Genomic DNA, 21,798 nt, shown 5'->3' on the forward strand with positions numbered 1-21,798 from the left:
AGCACCTAGGAGTAAAGGGCTATATGATTTTCTGAACAGATTATGGACACATTTACACCGGGACTTAGTGACACCTTTTTATGTTTTGATACAGCACTCAGCAGAATTTCAAGACCACGTGTATAGGGAACAATTTAAAGTTGTGCCTTCTTGCCCAGAAGAATGGTTGAAATAAAGCAACATTTCAGGCTTTATCATAAAGTCCTTATTCTTCCTGGTATTGAAGAAATCAGTGATTCACTTGGAGTGTTGTCTTAGGACCAGTTTGGTTTTTTAAAGTTATTAGAATTAAAAGGTTCCTGGGATATACTTGAGAGGTTAAGGGATGATTGCTGCTTGAAATTGCCCTTTAACTTGAAATTTTTCAAATCTGCTGCCTGGAACAGAGAAATACTTTACTGTGTTCATTAAACATCATATATTCATTATACATCAAAATATTAGGAACCTTACAGAAGCTGTTTCTTTTTTGAGAAGAAGTATTACAGTACTGATATAAACGTATATGTCACTTGGTGATTGTATAAAGATAGCAGATGATCTTCAGAACATTAAAAACAATGTATGTTTATCATGTATCATAAACACTAAGCATGAGTGCCTTTCACCTGCTCCGTCTTTCCTCCCTCCCTCTTTTCCTCCTTCCTTCCCCATTTTAACAAATTTTTATTGACTGTCCAATCTGTATGCACTAGAAGTGCAGATATCAAGAATATAATTTAAAACTATCTGAAATTGCCTGTGTTTAGTAGTGCCATGATTTATTACAAATTATAGAGAATGTTGACCTTTGCAAGACCTATCACGCGCCCTGCCCTACTGTGGCAGATAGTACAGTTGTTCACAGATTAACCCTGCCACTGATGTTCAGCCTGACTGTGTGCATCTGCCACATCTGAGCTGGAGCACTAACCCTGCTGGCATGGCATGGCTTGGCTCTCTTCCTCTTCCCATCTGCCATGATACTCTCTCCACATAGACCCCAAGTGAAGCAGCACCACAGCCAGCCCGCAGCCTTCGAGGAAGAAAGCTCCCGAACCTAGAAAGTGTGCTGTTGTCTCAGGACCTTTGCACATGTTTTTTCTTTTCTGCCAGAGCCTGCTCTGGCATGGCTAACTCACTTGATTCAGATCGTGGTCAAAGGTCTCATGGTTTGACATTGGTGTTTGAATGAGCAGCTCACTGCCACACTCGTCATTTCCTTACCCTCTGTAATTTTGCTTCCTAAGACATTAGGAAGTCATTACCTATCATTCTGTGGATATACATGATAATGTGTGTGTTTATTTTCTTTTCCTCCCACTAGAATGTAGGTTCCATAAAGACAGGAGTGTTGTTTTGTTCATTTCTGTATCCCTAATGCCTGTCACAGTGAATACTTTCAGTAAATCTGTTAAATGAATGAAGCAAATAAGGCTAATGTAATGTTAACTAATTTCATTCCCAAGTAAGAGCAGTAATGAGACACAGCTCTGCCATTCCTTCCTTTAAAAGGTGTGGTGTTCAAACTCTTATTACTTCCTACAGTTGTCCTTGAATTAATAGTTAAAATGTATACAGTTACACCACCATGCAAGGTGGAGGGGAGTCCTGTCATTCTTAAACCTTGTATCACTCAGTATGACTTTTGCATATGACAGTGAAACTGGAATTTTTTAACAAAATCTTTTTGTTAAAGATATTTAGTTATAACAAAGATAATTCTTGGTAATATTGGACCCAGAATAGCAAATACAACACCATTATTTAGAATATTTGGAGTAGCCCCTTAATTTCTTTTTAAGGTGCCTGATATTTATTTAAAAATGTTCAACCTCATTGTGTTACTGATCTTTATTGGCCCTCGTCTACAAACATGAAGAATCGTATCTTCACATTTAGGGTAAATCTCTCCATAATATATGCTATTGGCTGCCGCCTAGAAAGCAGGTCTTACCCATGGACCAAGAAACTTGATTTGATTATTACCTATTTAGTGTTCTACCTAAAGACATGATACCTGTCGTTTTTTAAAGCATTTTTTATTTGAATAGAAAAGAAAAATTTGAAAGACAAATTTCTTTCTGTAGTGACAAATGTTCTCATGGTTTCAATAAAATCAAATGCTGCTATTTAGTGATGTTTCTTTGATGGGAATTTGCCCTTTCTGATTTATTTAGCAAAGATCATCTTGGTTATATGCTCTTGCCTCAGTTTTCTTTCATACTTACCACATTTGGTTTAATATTTCAGATCTCCATCTGTCCTCGAACAACAAATTCTTTCCACTTGCCAAATGACCCCTCAATCCCCATCATAATGGTGGGCCCAGGAACTGGCATAGCACCGTTTATTGGGTTCCTACAACATAGGTATGTTCTTTTTTTGGCTAATGGGAAAATGCATTCCTGAGTAGCCTTTTTTTTTTTCATTTAGTCATTTTTAGGATAATCGGACTTTGATTGTAAAATTTTTATTTAAAAAATTATTATTCCATGTGTAATAACATAATTTGTCACCACGGGAAAAGTAAACACACAATATAGAAGTTTTGCTTTGTCCTAGAACTCCCTTTTTTCCTGTGGCACTTTGAGTTTTTATTTATTCAGCTACACTGGTTTATAGCATATATAGTTGGGGACACATGTTGGGCATACCTTCGTACTGTGATGATATACACAGCTGTTGTATCTATCCCTTAATTGGAAAAAATTGGTAGTAACAGATCCAATTATAGTAAAAGTTTCAACATTAAACTCAAACATCAGTAAGTTTCAACAGAATATTAATAAGTGTAACTTTTTATCAGAAGTATTTGATATGAAATAAGTAAATAAAATCATACTTCCGTTTATAATTGTGAAGTAATGAGCAAGTCTAAGGTACTGTTCCTCAGATAGTACAGTCCTGTGCTCCAGACAGTTATTTTGTTTCATTTTAATTTTTTCCTTAAGGAAGCAAAAGCATAGTCACAGATGTCTCTCTCATCGGTGTGTTCATCATTTCATAGACACTTTGCACATTTTACCAGCCCTGTGCCACTTTTCCATGTTAAGAATTCATTTATTCATTAAATTGCTATTAACATTATTGAATGTAGAACTCTCTCTTGATTTCTACATCCTCTCGATTTCACTCTCTCAGTGTAATACTTTGAATTGTCCTCATTTTGTGTGTGTCTTATGTAGCCACTTCTCCACACACTTGCCTAGTGTCTGCTGGAGTGGCCATGACTGCCTGTGGAGAGTAAAATGTGAATTAAATGACTGAATGTTCAACTGCAGAGATGGATTTTACAAATGTATCCGAGTTTGTCGGTGGTAGTTCCTAATGAAAGAGATTGGTTTTACGTATTTTTTATATCACACACCTAAACTTTTTTTTCTACTTAGAGAGAAACTCCAAGAACAACACCCAGATGGAAATTTTGGAGCAATGTGGTTGTTTTTTGGCTGCCGGCATAAGGATAGGGATTATCTATTCAGGTACTGTACAGTTCCAGTATTGCACTCAACCACTGAGTGTACAGTTTTAATTCTCAGACTTTTTCAACTTGACAACTTTTTAGTGATCTGTTGTATATTATATTTCAGAAAAGAACTCAGACATTTCCTTAAGCATGGGATCTTAACTCATCTAAAGGTTTCCTTCTCAAGAGATGCTCCTGTTGGGGAAGAGGAAGCCCCAGCAAAGTATGTGCAAGACAACATCCAGCTTCATGGCAAGCAGGTGGTGAGAATCCTCCTCCATGAGAACGGCTGTATTTACGTGTGTGGGTGAGTAGTCATCATGCTGCCCAGGTCAGGTAGGAGAGGGCCACTGGTGATGTCTGTAGAAGAAACAAAGGACTGAGAAGCCAGTAATCTAGATATGCAGGGGAAAGACATGATTCTTAAGTACAGGAATAGACACAGAAGTTCTGAAATGATTTTGACATATTTAATAGCCCAGAAGTTGTTATTATCAGGGAAATAGTGGTGAAAGTTAATGCCTGCATTGTCCACTCTTGGTACCATTTTACATACCTGTTTCTAGCCTCTGAAGAATTAAGATATAGAAGCACTTCAAAAGGACCTGGCACATACTAACTCCTCAGTAAAGGTGTCTGTTACTAACTCTATGTGTATAAAGACCTAGAAGCATGCAAGAGATCTGGTTCCCTTCAGGAATATGAGTCCACTGTGTGCCTTGAGAGTGGAGGGCAGGAAATGAGGGGCAAGCCAGCAGGTGAGCAGGAGTGAGGTGGTGCCTCAGATGCTTCCCTGACACCTAGGAAATCCTTGGCCTGCTCTGAGGATCCGGAGCCTGTGGAGCATTGAGAGATGTGGAACCGTGTGGTCAGCTCTGCCTCTTAGAGCAGTTAACATAGACGAAGACCTGGGCTGGGCGTGAGGGAGGCTGGGAGGTCTGTGTGAGATGTTCTGAGAAGAGGGAGGGAAGAACTGTGGTGGTAGAGTCAAAGGAAATGAGACTTGTGAATTAAGGAGGATTTGGTAAAAATTCCTGTTTGTAAACCATAATCTTATTATTTTCTTTTCTAGAGATGCTAAGAATATGGCCAAGGATGTAAATGATGCCCTTGTGGAAATAATAAGCAAAGAGGTTGGAGGTGACAAACTAGAAGCGATGAAAACCCTGGCCACTTTAAAAGAAGAAAAACGCTATCTTCAGGATATTTGGTCATAGAACCAGAAATTTAAAGAAGAGAATTAAGCTCTTTTGACTGAAAATACTAAAAGTCGGTTTTATCAGTGCCAAGACACTAAATGTTCAAAAGAAAGTTTTCTTTTAACATTTTTTGGAGGAGCTGGATTGGGGATTGCATCATTTAACAGTATAACAACACTTACTGATTTGATTTTACTTACCTTCCCTCTATGCCCTTCTTGTGTCTGTGACCTTCCCCAAACTGCCCTGTTGCCTGTGAGCTCTCCTGAGCTGAGAGGCAGCCTTCGCTCCCCATCAGGGCCTCCTTTGCTTCCCAGAGAACTTCACAGACTGTCCTGACATGCAGAAGCTTCCTGAAATAGGGAGATTCACTGAGTAGCTAATTTTTGTGAACTTACAGTGCCAACATTTTAAAAAAATAATATAAAAATGATTTATTTTTATATAATATATATCCATAAAGAAGTCTCATATTAATATACTTAAACTATACATGTAGAGCATATCTGTTACATGTTTATGTAATTATCAAATGGTTATTTATTACCCAAGCTATATTTCTGATAAATATTTTAGGATAGTCTCTTACAAAGGGATTTATTTTTATGATGCTAGAAATATGAAATGTATTTTAAAATTTCACTCTAGCATACGATTTATCTATCACTGTTACTTTTTTTATATTATAATTTCAGAATTTGGGGATATTTGCATTGAATTTACAGGTACCAGTATGCACATATTTTAGTAAATAGATACAACCTTGTTCTTCTCTCATCTTTTATTTCTGCTTCTTGGTACATTTTTTTAGTTTTCCCACATTATTTATCTCCATGATACCACTCAAGCTGTGTCCTGGGCCTGAAACACTGACTTTAGTTAGTATTCTTGTATTTTTAGATTCCCAGTGTCTAATTCTCTTAAAATTTGCCTAAACAAAACAAAATATAAAGGGTTATGATCATTATTTTCACTGTTTTAGTATATATTGTATTTTTATTTGATAGCTTGGCATTTAAAAAAATCTATTTGTTGAAGGCTTCTGACCCTTTTGAGAAATAAAGATCTGAAAGAAATGGCATCTTAAAATTTGGTAAGTTTTTTTGACTATTTAATCTCATATTTTATTTTCATTGTTGTGTATTTTATAATAGAAACCAATCTAAAAATAAGGGATAGGAAAATATACTAAGCAAATACTATGTAACATTCATAATTATATATGTAGGTTGTATGTTGCAGCCAAGATACACTTACGGTGAAATCATTAAAAGAGACAGCAAAAATAAGATACAACAAGCAAGAACTTGTGTCTACCTGCCAATACTGTCTATAATTACATGACCCAAAATTTTTATCTATAAAAAGAAACTGGCCGGGTGCAGTGGCTCAAGCCTGTAATCCCAGCACTTTGGGAGGCCGAGGCAGGTGAATCACAAGGTCAAGAGATCGAGACCATCCTGGTCAACATGGTGAAACCCCGTCTCTACTAAAAATACAAAAAATTATCTGGGCGTAGTGGCGCATGCCTGTAATCCCAACTACTCAGGAGGCTGAGGCAGGAGAATTGCCTGAACCCAGGAGGCGGAGGTTGCAGTGAGCCGAGATCGTGCCTTTGCACTCCAGCCTGGGTAACAAGAGTGAAACTCCGTCTCAAAAAAAAAAAAAAAAAAAAAAAAAAAACTGACAAATAGTCAATCATAAATTGGTGTTGGAAACTGACCTATACCAATTTTGTTTATACACAGCATCCAGGTTTTTTCTAGATAACTGCTAGATAAGTTTTAGGTGGGCATCGTTTAGCTGTTCCCTGCAGCCCTTACCAGCTAGTGATAGTGAAAATAGATATCATTGTGTGCATACAGACATTTATTAAACATACATTTATTAGTAATCAGGCACCAAACAGTTCTAACAACCTAGTTTCTAAGCTTCATGAAGTTGCAACTGTCTCTTTAGGCACTCCACCAGCTCTTGCAGGAAGAGTTTACTCAAGGTTTAAGTAGTCACAAGGTGGTTGTGACTACTCTAGGGGCAAGATTTTGTTATCATCATGAACCATCCTCTAACCTAGAGACTGGACGTGCTATTTTACAGGTAAGCCTGAGGCACCACCTAGGGCCTTGCTAGATAAAGTCTTTAACCTTGGTTATGTAAGGGTAGGGAGTAGTCTTAATTTTATCCTGATTCCCTGTCTTGAATGCCACTGGTGTTAGCAGTGAGGGACCTTTTCTAACCTGTTATTCTAACAAGCCACTATTGCACTCATTATTTTCAGTGACCAGTCTTCATGCTGATCAGTGATAAAATTAAAGAGCTTGTAGTAGGCAGTTCTGCAATGTGACTTTTCTGATTAGAATGCTCACTGCACCTAGAGGGTTCCTTTCTGTGATTCAGACTTAACAGTGTTTGTGGATTATTCTAAAGTGAGTTACACTGTTATACTGAAACAATCGTTCTATGTAGCCATAAACTCTCAGATAAAAAATAAAAGGAATTTGGATTTCACAGCAAACTATATAATGTAAATGCTACACCCGACAAACTGGGCACCCATGTTGATTTCAAATACACTTGAACCATTTTAAAACTGACCATGGACTAAGCCATAAAGGAAAACTCAACAGATTATATAAAATAAAGCATTGTTCACTGACTCTAATGTAATAAAAAGACAACTACAAAACCCACAGAGGCCACAATGAAAAATTCTAAACACATGCAGATGATTCATAGCTTAAATTATTAAATATACACATGGAATTCAGGTGAATTCCAGGGGGAGGATTCAATTGTCTGTTTCACAAAATGCTGTGCACCCAGTGACTAAAATAGTTAAAACACCTTTGTTCTCGGGGTTGTTTACATTATGTTGAGGAGAGAAAAAATAATAAATCTGTAAATTGCATGGGGTCTGAGAAGGTGATAAAGGTTATGGAGGATGACAAGTCAGAGTAAAAGGGATGTGTGGCCTGCAATCTTGGAGTGTTGGGGTGACTTTATTATAGTCGGAGTCTCTGAAGGTAGACTTGAAGAAGACAAAGGACCAGCCATCATGAGTAACTTTTGTGGAGGGAAAAGTCAGAACGAAGGCCCTGAGATAGAATGGTTACAGGAAATGTGTCTTAATACAGACCCCAAGAGAGAGTTCTTGGATCCCGCACAAGAAAGACTTCGGGGTGAGTCCATAGAGTAAGGTGAAAAATAAGTTTATTAGAGAAGTAAAGAATGGCGACTCCATAGAGCGCCTGAAGAACTGCTGGATGGCTATTTTTGCAGTTATTTCTTGATAATATGCTAGGGCAGATTATTCATGAGTTTTCCCAAGAACTGAGGGTTCCTCCCCATTTTAGACCATATAAGATAACTTCTGGATGTTGCCATGGCATTTGTAAACTGTCATGGTGCTGCTAATCCATTATAATTAGCATGTAATGAGCAGTAAGGACTACCAGAGGTCACTTGTCACCATCTTGATTTTGGAAGGTTTTGGCTGGTTTTGTTTCCAGCATCCTGTTTTATCAGCAGGGTCTTTACCACCTGTATCTTGTGATACCAGTCCTGCTGACCTCCTATCGTACTGTGATTAAGAATGCCTAACTTCTGGGAATGCAGCCCAACAGACCTCAGCCTCATTTTACCCAGCCTCTACTCAACATGGAGTCACTCTAGTTCAAATGTCTGTGACAGAACTGCCAGTCAAGTTGGAACAGCAAGGAGGGCATTGGATATTGAGCAGAGTGACAAAGAGAGAAACTAATAAGTGATGACTACAGAAGAGAAATGGGGAGGTCTGATAATGGTTTCAGATGATCATAGGACTTTGGCTTTTACTCTGAATAGAAAGCCATTTGGTCAGAGCGTTAACAGTAGAAGGTATTTGAGTTACTAGCAGCGAATCTGTATGGGTCTGCAGCAACCTCAGTTCTTGCCTTCTGTGAAGAAAGAATTCAGCTGAGGGACATAAGGCAGAAAAAGGCAAGTTTCGGAGCAGGAGTGGAAGTTTATTTAAAAGGCTTTAGAGCAGGGAAGAAAGAAGAGTATGCTTGGAAGAGACCCAAGCTGGTACCAAGGTCAAGTGCCCTGTTTAACAATGATGCTAGGACTTTATAGGCTGGCCCTTTTCCCACGATTCTTCCCTTAGGGTGGGCTGCCCGCACGCGCAGTGCCCCTCTTACCCTTGAGAAGTGAGCACCCGCAGTGTTTAGGAAGCTGTACACAAGCCCATCTGAGGCTTTCTTCCCTTTTCCTGTGGAGGGCCCTGAAGGTCAGTCTCTGCAATTTTGTCACTTAATGCGCATGCCCAGGAAGTGGCTTCTTCCTAGTGTCTGTATTCAATTACCACTTTAGTGCAGCAGGTGCAGACTATCAGGAAATGGCCTCTCCCTGGCACTGGATGCCAATTTATCACTTTTAGAGAGGCATTGTGATCATTCCTGAACTCAACATTCCTAGTGGGTGGGAGAGCCCTCTTCTGCCCTGCTCATGCCTGACTACCTGTAACAAGAGGAGTAACATGGCCTAGCTTACATTATTTTTTTTTTTAAATTTTTTAAAAATTTTTACTGCGTTTTAGGTTTTGGGGTACATGTGAAGAACATGCAAGATAGTTGCATAGGTGCATATGTGGCAGTGTGATTTGCTGCCTTCCTCCCCTTCACCTATATGTGGCACTTCTCCCCATGCTATCTCTCCCCAACTCCCCACCCCCTGCTGTCCCTCCTCTATTTGCCCCAACAGACCCCAGTGTGTAGTGCTCCCCTCCCTGTGTCCACGGGTTCTCATTGTTCAACACCCGCCTATGAGTGGAACATGCGGTGTTTGATTTTGTGTTCTTGTGTCAGTTTGCTGAGAATGATGGTTTCCAGGTTCATCCATGTCCCTACAAAGGACGTGAACTCATCGTTTTTGATGGCTGCATAATATTCCATGGTGTATATGTGCCACATTTTCCCTGTACAGTCTATCATCGATGGGCATTTGGGTTGATTCCAGGTCTTTGCTATTGTAACTGTGCTGCAGTGAACATTCATGTGCATATGTCCTTATAGTAGAATGATTTATAATCCTTTGGATATATACCCAGTAATGGGATTGCTGGGTCAAATGGAATTTCTATTTCTAGGTCCTTGAGGAATCTCCATACTGTCTTCCACAATTGTTGAACTAACTTACACTCCTACCAACAGTGTAAAAGTGTTACTATTTCTCCACATCCTCTCCAGCATCTGTTGTCTCCAGATTTTTTAATGATCGCCATTCTAACTGGCGTGAGATGGTATCTCAATGTAGTTTTGATTTGCATTTCTCTAATGACCAATGATGATGAGCATATTTTCATATGTTTGTTGGCCTCATGTATGTCTTCTTTTGTAAAGTATCTGTTCATATCCTTCACCCACTTTTGAATGGACTTGTTTGTTTTTTTCTTGTAAATCTGTTTTAGTACTTTGTAAATTCTGGATATCAGCCCTTTGTCAGATGGGTAAGCTGCAGAAACTTTTTCCCATTCTGTTGGTTGCCGATTCACTCTAATGACTGTTTCTTTTACCATGCAGAAGCTGTGGAGTTTGATTAGGTCCCATTTGTCTATTTTGGCTTTTGTTGCCAATGCTTTTGGTGTTTTGGTCATGAAGTCCTTGCCTACACCTATGTCCTGAATGATTTTGCCTAGATTTTCTTCTATGGTATTTATGGTGTTAGGTCTTATGTTTAAGTCTTTAATCCATCTGGAGTTAATTTTAGTGTAAGATGTCAGGAAGTGGTCCAGTTTCTGCTTTCTGCATATGGCTAGCCAGTTTTCCCAACACCACTTATTAAACAGGGAATCCTTTCCCCATTGTTTGTTTTTGTCAGGTTTATCAAAGATCGGATGGTTGTAGATATGTTGTGTTGCCTCCGAGGCCTCTGTTCTGTTCCATTGGTCTATATCTCTGTTTTGGTACCAATACCATGCTGTTTTGATTACTGTAGCCTTGTAGTATAGTTTGATGTCCGGTAGTGTGATGCCTCCCACTTTGTTCTTTTTGCTTAGAATTGACTTGGCTATGTGGGCTCTCTTTTGGTTCCATATGAAGTTTAAGGTGTTTTTTTCCAGTTCTGTGAAGAAGGTCATTAGGAGCTTGATGGGGATAGCGTTGAATCTGTAAATTACTTTGGGCTGTATGGCCATTTTCATGATATTGATTCTTCCTAACCATGAACATGGAATGTTTCTCCATCTGTTTGTGTCCTCTCTTATTTCGTTGAGCAGTGGTTTGTAGTTCTCCTTGAAGAGGTCCTTTACGTTCCTTGTTAGTTGTATTCCTAGGTATTTTATTCTCTTTGTAGCAATTGTGAATGGCAGTTCGTTCTTGATTTGGCTCTCTTTAAGTCTGTTATTGGTGTATAGGAATGCTTGTGATTTTTGCACGTTGATTTTGTATCCTGAGACTTTGCTGAAGTTGCTTATCAGTTTCAGGAGATTTTGGGCTGAGACAATGGGGTCTTCTAGATATACAATCATGTCCTCTGCAAATAGAGACAATTTGACTTCCTCCTTTCCTATTTGAATACCCTTTATTTCTTTTTCTTGCCTGATTGCTCTGGCTAGAACTTCCAGTACTATATTGAATAGGAATGGTGAGAGATGGCATCCTTGTCTAGTGCCAGATTTCAAAGGGAATGCTTCCAGTTTTTGCCCATTCAGTATGATATTGGCTGTTGGTTTGTCGTAAATAGATTTTATTATTTTGAGATACGTTCTGTCAATACCTAGTTTATTGAGGGGTTTTAGCATAAAGGGATGTTGAATTTTGTCGAAGGCCTTCTCTGCATTAATTCAGATAATCATGTGGTTTTTGTCTTTGGTTCTGTTTATGTGGTGAATTACATTTATAGACTTGCGTATGTTGAACCAGCCTTGTATCCCCGGGATGAATCCTACCTGATCATGGTGGATAAGCTTTTTGATGTGCTGTTGCAATCGGCTTGCCTGTATTTTATTGAAGATTTTTGCATCTATGTTCATCATCGATATTGACCTGAAGTTTTCTTTTCTTGTTGAGTCTTTGCCAGGTTTTGGTATCAGGATGATGTTGGTCTCATAAAATGATTTGGGAAGGATTCCCTCTTTTTGGATTATTTGGAATAATTTCAGAAGAAATGGTACCAGCTCCTCTTTGTATGTCTGGTAGAATTCGGCTGTGAACCCATCTGGACCTGGGCTTTTTTTGGGTGGTAGGCTTTTAATTGCTGCCTCGACTTCAGACCTTGTTATTGGTCTATTCAGGGTTTTGACTTCTTCCTGGTTTAGGCTTGGGAGGAGGCAAGTGTCCAGGAATTTATCCATTTCTTCCAGGTTTTCTAGTTTATGTGCATAGAGTTGTTTGTAATAATCTCTGATGATGGTTTGAATTTCTGTGGAATCTGTGGTGATATCCCCTTTATCATTTTTTATTACATCTATTTGGTTATTCTCTCTTTTCTTTTTTATTAATCTGGCTAGTGGTCTGTCTATTTTGTTGATCTTTTCAAAAAACCAGCTCCTGGATTTATTGAAGGGTTTTTTGTGTCTCTATCTCCTTCAGTTCTGCTCTGATCTTTGTTATTTCTTGTCTTCTGCTAGGTTTTGAGTTTTTTTGATCTTGCTCCTCTAGCTCTTTCAATTTTGATGATAGGGTGTCAATTTTAGATCTCTCCTTGCTTCTCATGTGTTATTTATTGCTATATATTTATTGCTATATATTTTCCTCTAGAGACTGCTTTAAATGTGTCCCAGAGATTCTGGTATGTAGTGTCTTCGTTCTCGTTGGTTTTGAAGAACATCTTTATTTCTGCCTTCATTTCATTGTTTATCCAGTCAATATTCAAGAGAAAGTTGTTCAGTTTCCATGAAGCTGTGTGGTTCTGGGTTAGTTTCTGAATTCTGAGTTCTAACTTGATTGCACTGTGGTCTGAGAGACTGTTTGTTATGGTTTCCATTCTTTTGCGTTTGCTGAGGAGTGATTTACTTCCAATTATGTGGTCAATTTTAGAGTAGGTGTGATGTGGTGCTGAGAAGAAAGTATATTCTGTGGATTTGGGGTGGAGAGTTCTGTAAATGTCTATTAGGTTTGCTTGTTCCAGGTCTGAGTTCAAGTCCTGGATATCCTTATTAATTTTCTGTCTGGTTGATCTGTCTAATATTGACAATGGGGTGTTAACGTCTCCCACTATTATTGTGTGGGAGTCTAAGTCTCTTTGTGAGTCATTAAGAACTTGCCTTATGTATCTGGGTGCTCCTGTATTACGTGCATATATATTTAGGATCGTTAACTCTTCTTGTTGCGTTGATCCTTTTATCATTATGTAATGTCCTTCTTTGTCTCTTTTGATCTTTGTTGCTTTAAAGTCTATTTTATCAGAGATGAGAATTGCCACTCTTGCTTTTTTTTGCTCTCCATTTGCTTGGTAAATCTTCCTCCATCCCTTTATTTTGAGCCTTTGTGTATCCTTGCATGTGAGATGTGTTTCCTGGATACAGCACACCGATGGGTTTTGGCTTTTTATCCAATTTGCCAGTCTGTGTCTTTTGATTGGAGCATTTAGTCCATTTACATTTAGGGTTAATATTGTTATGTGTGAATGTGATACTTCCATTTTGATGCTAGCTGGCAGTTTTCCCCGTTAGTTGATGCAGATTCTTCATTGTGTTGATGCTCTTTACCATTTGGTATGTTTTTGGAGTATCTGGTACTGGTTGTTCTTTTCTATGTGTAGTGCCTCTTTCAGGAGCTCTTGTAAAGAAGGCCTGTTGGTCATGAAATCTCTGAGTACTTGATTGTTCACAAAGGATTTTATTTTTCCTTCACTTATGAAGCTTAGTTTGGCTGGATATGAAATTCTGGGTTGAAAGTTCTTTTCTTTAAGGATGTTGAGTATTGGTCCCCACTCTCTTCTGGCTTGTAGGGTTTCTGCTGAGAGATCTGCTGTGAGTCTGATGGGCTTCCCTTTGTAACCGACCTTTCTCTCTGGCTGCCCTTAGCATTTTCTCCTTCATTTCAACCCTGATGAATCTGATGATTATGTGCCTTGGGGTTGCTCTTCTTGAGGAATATCTTTGTGGTGTTCTCTGTATTTCCTGGACTTGAATATTGGCCTGCCTTGCTAGGTTGGGGAAGTTTTCCTGGATAATATCCTGAAGAGTATTTTACAGCTTGGATTCATTCTCTTCGTCACATTCAGGTACACCTATCAAACGTAGATTTGGTCTTTTCACATAGTCCCATATTTCTTGTTGACTTTGTTCATTCCTTTTTACCCTGTTTTCTCTAATCTTGCCTTCTTGTTTTATTTCATTGAGTTGATCTTCGACCTCTCATATCCTTTCTTCTGCTTGGTCAATTCGGCTGTTGAAACTTGTGCATGCTTCGCGAAGTTCTCATGTTGTGTTTTTCAGCTCCATCAATTCACTTATATTCCTCTCTAAGTTGTCCATTCTCATTAGCATTTCGTCAAATCTTTTTTCAAGGTTCTTAGTTTCTTTGCATTGGGTTAGAACATGTTCTTTTAGCTCACGGAAGTTTCTTATTACCCACTTTCTGAAGGCTGATTCTGTCATTTCATCACACTCATTCTCCATCCAGTCTTGTTCCCTTACTGGTGAGGAGTTGTGATCCCTTGTAGGAGGAGAGGTGTTCTGGTTTTGGGTGTTTTCATCCTTTTTGCGCTGGTTTCTTCCCATCTTTGTGGATTTATCCACCTGTCGTCTTTGTAGTTGCTGACTTTCTGATTGGGTCTCTGAGTGGACGTCCTGTTTGTTGATGATGGAGTTATTTCTGTTTCTTATTTTTCCTTCTAACAGTCTGGCCCCTCTGCTGTAGGACTGCTGAGGTCCATTCCAGGCCCTGCTTGCCTGGGGATCACCTGCAGCAGCTGCAGAACAGTAAAGGTTGCTATCAGTTTCTTCTTCTGCTTTGTCCCAGAAGGATACCTGTCAAATGTCAGTCTGAGCTCCCCTTTATGAGGTGACTCTTTGGATATATAGGGGTCAGGGAGCTGCTTGAGGAGACAGTCTATCCTTTATAGTAGCTCAAGTGCTGAGCTATGAGCTCTGTTGTTCATTCAGAGCTACTGGGCAAGTACCTTTAAGTCTGCTGCAGCAGAACTCATAAACCCCTTTTTTTTTCCCCCAGGTGCTCTATCCCAGGGTGTTAGGGCTTTATTTAGGAATTTCCATTATGCTGCTGCCTTTTTTCAGGGCTGCCCTGCCCAGCAAGGAGGCAGGCTAGTCACTGTCTGCCTGCAGAGGCTTTGCTGAGTTGCTGTGGGCTCCACCTAGCTGCCGTGTGAACTTCCCTGCAGTCCTGTTTATACGGGTGTAGTTAGAACTGCCTCGGCAATGGTGGCCTGCCTCTGTAATGACGGACTCTCTCTGTAATGGCAGGTTGCAGCAACAGCGGGTTGCCTCGGCAACGGCAGGCTGCCTAGGCAATGGCAGACTGCCTCTGTAGTGGTGGAGTGCCTTGGTAATGGCGGACGCCCCTCCCCCACAGAGCTGAACCGTCCCAGGTTCATCTGTGCTTGCTGTGAAGCTCTTAACCCAGAGCATTTCCAATTGCTGTTTTTTTTTTTTTTTTTTTTGTAGGGGTAGGACCAGCTGAGCCTGATCACCTGGCTCCCTGCCTCAGAGCCTTTTTTCTTTTAGTTGAACGGTCAACTCTCTCGCCTGCTGAAAAGGTGCCAGGATCTGTGTGCTTTCCCGTGTGGCGACCCACTGAGTTGGCTGAAACAGTGGCGCTGAGATTCGTGGCACTTTTTTTTTTTTTTTTTGGCCTGGGAATCTCCTGGACTGGCTCCCTGTTTCCGTCCGCTTTTTTAATCAGCTGAATGGGCGACTATGGCTTCCCGGACCTCCACTCACCAGACCCAGACGAGTGTGTTTTTTATGGAGAACCACTGCCGGGGCGCCGGTAAAACAGCCGTGCCGACCAAAACAGCCGCACGGGCCAAAACAGCTGCTCTGGCCAAAACAGCCACGCTGGCAACCCATAAGGCCCCTCCGCCTGGGATTCTCCTGGTCTGCGGGCAATAGAAATCTGTCTGGAAATGCGGCATCCACTCACCCTCTGTGCTTTCACTGGGAGCTGCAATCCTGAGCTGCTCCTACGCGGCCATCTTCAGTTGTCCAACCTAGCTTACATTCTAAAGGGATTATTGTGGTTGTGGTTGAAGCAGGCAACCACAGAAGATCAGATTATCAGATCAGATGTATGAGTCAGAAATGTTAACCATCATCAAGCTTGACTAATAGCAAAGGTACAGGTAATTTTCTAGGACTGCCTGTCCCATTCCCCAAGTTCTTCCTTGCTGCAGCAGGCCCTTCCTAACTGAGATTTACTACATGATGCCTACATTGCTTATGGGGTATCACTTATTTAAAAAGGAGTTATTTAGGTCAAGAAATGTCTATATTTTATACCAAATATTGTCTGCATTATATGCCAAAATTTAGACAGCTGATGCCACATTTTCTGGACAGCTATGTCCCATGAATCTATACCTCTCACATTTATTTACAGTGAGCACCCTATGCAAACCAAGTACGTGTTGCCAAAAGCATGCGGTAATTATGTTATGTATAATTGTATTGTACTAAACAAGTCAAGTGAAAGATTATTAAGCAAACCTACCAATATGTTGTTGAGAAGAGACACATTTTAAGGTTAAGAAAGTTTGCAAATTTGGAAAAGGATATACCATGCAAACAAGAAAGCAGATGTAGCTATCACAGAAAGGGACAAAATATTTCCCTGAGGTTGGGAGTTCGAGACCAGCCTGACCAATATGCTGAAACCACACCTCTACGAAAAGTAAAAAATTAGCTGGGCGTGGTGATGAATGCCTGTAATCCCAACTACTTGGGAGGTTGAGGAAGCAGAATTGATTGAACTAAAAATCTGTTTTAAGTTCACACGAAGTAATAGTAATAGAGATATAAAAGCAATAGTACTAGACACAAAGGAATAGTACTAGAGATATTTCTCACAGTGACTGTAGGTCAATTGAAGACATGCAAATTCTATGTATGCAGTTAATAACAAAGCTTCAAAATATATAAAGCAGAAGTTGTCAGTACTAAAAGGAGAAAAAGGCAAACCTAAATTAAAACTGGGAAATTTAACATACCACTATTAGTAGCAGAAAGGAAAAGCAGATAAAATTCTCTGGAAGCCTTCAAAAGATTTTTAACATTATAATTAGCCAATTGAACCTAATTGACATATATAACTCTAAAGCCAACATGTTCAGAATAGAAATTATCTTATAGTTTATACTGAATAATCACCAACATAGACCAACTTTCAAAAAGATAGATTACAACTCTACAGTGTATAAGTTTTCTGAGAATTAAACCAGAAGTCAGTAACTAAATTGAACTAAGAATAATCACCAAATATTTAGAAAAGAAGCAATACACAGAACAATTTTCCATGAGTCAATGAAAAATCACAAGGGAAATTAGAAAATATTTTGATGAAGAATAAAAGGAGATACCAAAATTTGAATGATGCAGCTAGAGCAGTGCTTGAAGGGAAATTTATGGGTGTGCATGCTTATATCATAAAATTTTAAAAGCTTAAAAGTCAGTGATCAAAGATCCCATCTTGGGAAGCTAGAAAAGGACCAGCAAATTAAGCACCAGGGATAGAGAAGTATATAAAGATGAAAGAAGAATCCAGTGAAATAGAAAAAACAAAAAATACAATAGAGAAAACCAGCAAAACAAAAGTTGGTTAAGATTAATACAATTGATATACTCCTAGCAAAAAATAAACCAGAAAAAAGGGCCTATTTCCAATATCAGGAATGAAATAGGAAACGTTATGACACATCCTGCAGACTTATTAAAAATCAGGAGAAAACATAATCAACATTCTTATGTCAATGATCTGAAAATTTAGATGAATTGGACAAATTCTCTGAAAAATTCACCTTACCAAAACTGATAGACAAAACAGAAAAACAATACTTTTAATTTTTATACCTATTTAAAAATTAAATCTTGAATTTAAAACCTTCCAAACAAAGCCTTAGGTCAGATGGCTTCACTGTTGGTCTCCAAACATTTAGGAAAGGAAGAGAACTGGCCTTGTTAAACCCTTCCGTAAAATTTTTTTAAAAACAATTGCAAACTCATTTTAATGAGGCTAGCATAACAATTATATCAAAATTTACAGATGAGGTACCACAATGTATACATATATCAAAACATTATGTTGTATACTATAAATATATATGATTTTTACTTGTCATTAAAAAAAACTTTAGCACAATGTATACATATATCAAAACATTATGTTGTATACTATAAATATATATGATTTTTACTTGTCATTAAAAAAAACTTTAGACATTACAAGAAAAGAAAAATATGGGACATTTACTATTCCTTATAACAGAAATGCAAAAATCCTAATCTAGATATTAGCAAATTCAGTCAAGTAGCAGATAAAAAGATACTGCATATGATTAAGTGAGGTTTTTCATGGTATGCAAGGTTGATTTAACACTTAAAAATCAATTGATGTAATGATACACATTTACAGAATAAAGAGAAAAAATATCCTTTAATTCATAGGTAATGAACTTTCTGTAAAGGGATGGAGAGTAAATAAATCTAGTAAATAAATTTAATTTAGCGTCACTCATACTGACATTAAATCAATTCTAATCTTTCAGGTATGTTTTATTTAATGCTAAGATTTTGCTTTTTAAATGTGGTTGGTTGACATTTCATGGAAATCCAAATACTGATTTTGACATCCATTAAATTTTTATGACTAGAGGTTCTGGGGTGTGTGTGTGTGTGTGTGTGTGTGTGTGTGTGTGTGTGTGTGTGTGTTTTAGGTTAGGACAATTTTTATTTATAAATGTGTTCTTTTAGTGTGAGAGAGAATGTAAAACTGGATTTGACTGAAGTAGATTGAATGTATTTTATCATCTGATCAGTTTTTCTTACAGTATTTATTTATTATATTGAGTGTTCTGGTGTGTGTAAATGACCATTCTAAGGAGTGGCACAGTTAAATAATAAGCTCAGTTTAGAAGCAGGGAGTTCACTGGGTCTGCCGACTTTCACCATGCTCATTCCTTATCAAAGGAGTTAAACACAATGTCAGAAGAAAATTTTTACAGGTCTGATAGAGTCATAACTGAAGTTCCATGAGATGCGTCATTATTCTTAGTTTCCAGATGAGGCAATTGAGGCTTAGGAGGTTTAACTGTCTTTTCCAGGGTCATGGGAAGTAAATGTCATAGCCAGGCTTTCAAATCCAGATCTGTTGGACTCCCAAGTCCACGACCTTTTATTTAAAAATAATGTGTCATACTATTTTATTCATAAAATGCATATGTGTAAATACACATCTATGTAACAAATGTTACATATGTACAAATACATGTAACAAATATTAGTTATGATTCAATAGTAAAATGACACCATAAACTTACAGAGCCTTATTTTTCTTCTGAAGGCGTGTCTTAGCTATTCTTATAAACATCTCTCTACTCTCTACCTCCTGGAGATCAACTTTTTTAGCTACCACATATGAGAGAGTACATGCTATGCGATATTTGTCTTTCTGCTCCTGGCGTTTTTTACTTAAAATAATGTCTTCCAGTTCCATCCTTGTTGCTGCAAATGATGGGATATCATTCTCTTTTATATCTGAATAATATTCCATTGTACCACATTTTGTTTATCCATTCATCTGCTGATGCTGATTCTGTATTTTGGCTCTTATGAATAGTGCTGCAATAAACATGGGAGGATAGATGTTTCTTTAACATATTCATTTCTTTTCTTTAGGAATACCCAGCAGTGGGATTGCTGTATCAATGGTAGTTCTACTTTTAGTTGTTTGAGGAACCTTTACACAGTTTTCCATAGTGGCTGTACTAATTTATCTCCACTAACAGTGAAAGAGGTCTCCACATCCTCAGCAGCATCTGTTATTTTCTTTTGGATAAAACACATTTTAATTGGGGTGAAATGATATTGTGGTTTTGATTTGCATTTCGCTGATGATTAGTAATGTTGAGCATTTTTTGTATACCTGTTGGTCATTTCTGTGTCTTCTTTTAGGAAATTTATTCAAATCACTTGCTCATTTTGAATTGGATTATTTATTTTTTGTGTTGTTGAGTTGTTTGAGTTCCTTATATCTTCTGGTTATCAATACCTTGTTGGAGGGCTAGTTTGTAAATATTTTCTCTCATTCTGCAGGTTGTCTCTTCATTCTGCTAATTGTTTCTTTTGCTGCGCAGAAGTGTTTTACCTTGATGTAATCCCTCCCATTTGTCTATTTTCCCTTTGATTGCCTGTGCTTTTGAGGTCTTTCACAAAAATTCTTTGCCTAGACCAGTATCCTGGAGGATTTCCCCAATGTTTTTTCTAGTAATTTCATAGTTTCTGGTCTTAGAGTCAAGTCTTTAATTCATTTTGATTTGATTTTTGTATATGGTGAAAGGGAGTCTAATTTCATTCTGCAAATGGATATCCCTATTTTCCCAGCACTATTTCTTAAAGAGACTTTCCTTCCTCCAGGGTATGTTCTGGGTGTTAGTCAAAAACAAGTTGACTGTAAACGTGTGGATATATTTCTGGTTTTCTCTTCTTTTTGATTGGTCTGTGTGTCTGTTTTTATGTCAATATCATGTTGCTTTGGTTACTATAGCTTTGTAGTATATTTTGAAGTCAGGCAATGTGATGCTTTGATCTTTTTGCTGAGGATTCCTTTGGTTATCTGGCATCTTTTATGGTTTTATATAGATTTTAAGATTGTTTATCTATTTCTGTGAATAATTTCATTGGTATTCAGATTGCATTGAATTTGTAGATTCCTTTGAGTAGTATGGAGTATGTTGGTTATTCTTGAGTTGTAATTATTTTTAACAAATTTTAGAGTCAGCTTTTCAAGTTCATTAAAGCACGTTGATGAGATCTTTAAGTTGGAATTGTCTGGAATCAATATACTTGGAAGAATTGAAATTTTTGCAATATTGTGGCTTGCTATCCATGAAAACAGTATTGCTCTCCATTTCATTAAATCTTTTGTAATGTTCTCTAATATAATTTTATAATCTTATCCATACAGGGTTTGCACATCCTTTTAAATTTTATTATTGCAAGCACCAGGTATTTTCTGATTCCTAAATTACTTTTAAAATTTAAAAAATGAGTTTATAGGACTTGAAAATCTGCTTTGAAAATATGATTTGAGTAAGATTAATCACAAGAATTTAGCTGATTTATCAAATAATAATTTACTAAACCACACGATCATAATATTGTTGTAGAACTAATTTCGATGGGATTTTACAAAGTTAAAGCCCATATGCAGAAGAATAAAACTAGAACCCTATCTGTCACCGCATACAAAAATCAAATCAAAATAGATTAAAGATTTGAATCTAAGACCAGAAACCAGAAACTATAAAACTACTAGAAGAAAACTTTGGGAAAATGCCCCAAGACATGGGTCCAGGCAAAGATTTTTTGTGTAAAACCTCAAAAACATAGGCAAACAAAGCAAAAATAGACAAAGGAAATTACATCAAGGTAAAAAGCTTCTGCACAGGACAGGAAACAATTAACAAAATGAAGAGACAACTGTGGAGTGAGATAAAATATTTGCAAACCACTCAACTGACAAGGGACTAATAGCCAGAATACATAAGCAACTTAAACAACTCAACAACAACAAAATTAATTTTAAAATGGACCAAAAAATATAATGGACATTTCTCAAAAGAAGACATACAAATGGCCATGTGAGAAAATCAACATCAGTAATCATCAGAGAAATCAAATTAAAATCACAGGGAGACACCATCTCATTCCAGTTAAAATGGCTGTTATCAAAAAGATGGAATAATGGATGCTGATGAGAATGTGGAGAAAGAGGAGTCTCCTACACTGTTGATAGAAATGTAAATTAGTACAATCATGATGGAAATCTGTATGGAGTTTCCTCAAAAAAAGTAAAAATAGAACTACCATGTGATCCAGCAATCCCACTGCCGGGTAATCCTAAAGAAAGGAAATTAATATATCAAAGAGCTATCTGCCCTCCCATGTTTGTTGTAGCACTATCCACAATAGCCAAAATACAGAATTAACAAAGTATT

The 21,798-nt window shown here is 37.9% G+C and overlaps 1 protein-coding gene across 1 annotated transcript in view; it reads left to right on the forward strand.

Annotated features, from left to right (window-relative positions):
* MTRR (5-methyltetrahydrofolate-homocysteine methyltransferase reductase) overlaps positions 1–5,726 on the forward strand; it is a 28,981-nt gene extending 23,255 nt beyond the window's left edge. Inside the window, exons 12-15 of the mRNA XM_064375853.1 lie at positions 2,233–2,351; positions 3,372–3,464; positions 3,573–3,755; positions 4,521–5,726. Of these exons, the coding sequence (XP_064231923.1) occupies positions 2,233–2,351; positions 3,372–3,464; positions 3,573–3,755; positions 4,521–4,665 (540 nt within the window). The 3' untranslated portion in view covers positions 4,666–5,726. The remainder of the gene's footprint in view (positions 1–2,232; positions 2,352–3,371; positions 3,465–3,572; positions 3,756–4,520) is intronic.
* The last annotated feature ends 16,072 nt before the right edge of the window (positions 5,727–21,798 follow it).

Source organism: Aotus nancymaae, unplaced genomic scaffold (assembly GCF_030222135.1).
Source record: "Aotus nancymaae isolate 86718 unplaced genomic scaffold, 86718_ANA_hifiasm-v0.15.2.pri h1tg000014l, whole genome shotgun sequence".
Lineage (NCBI taxonomy): Eukaryota > Metazoa > Chordata > Mammalia > Primates > Aotidae > Aotus > Aotus nancymaae.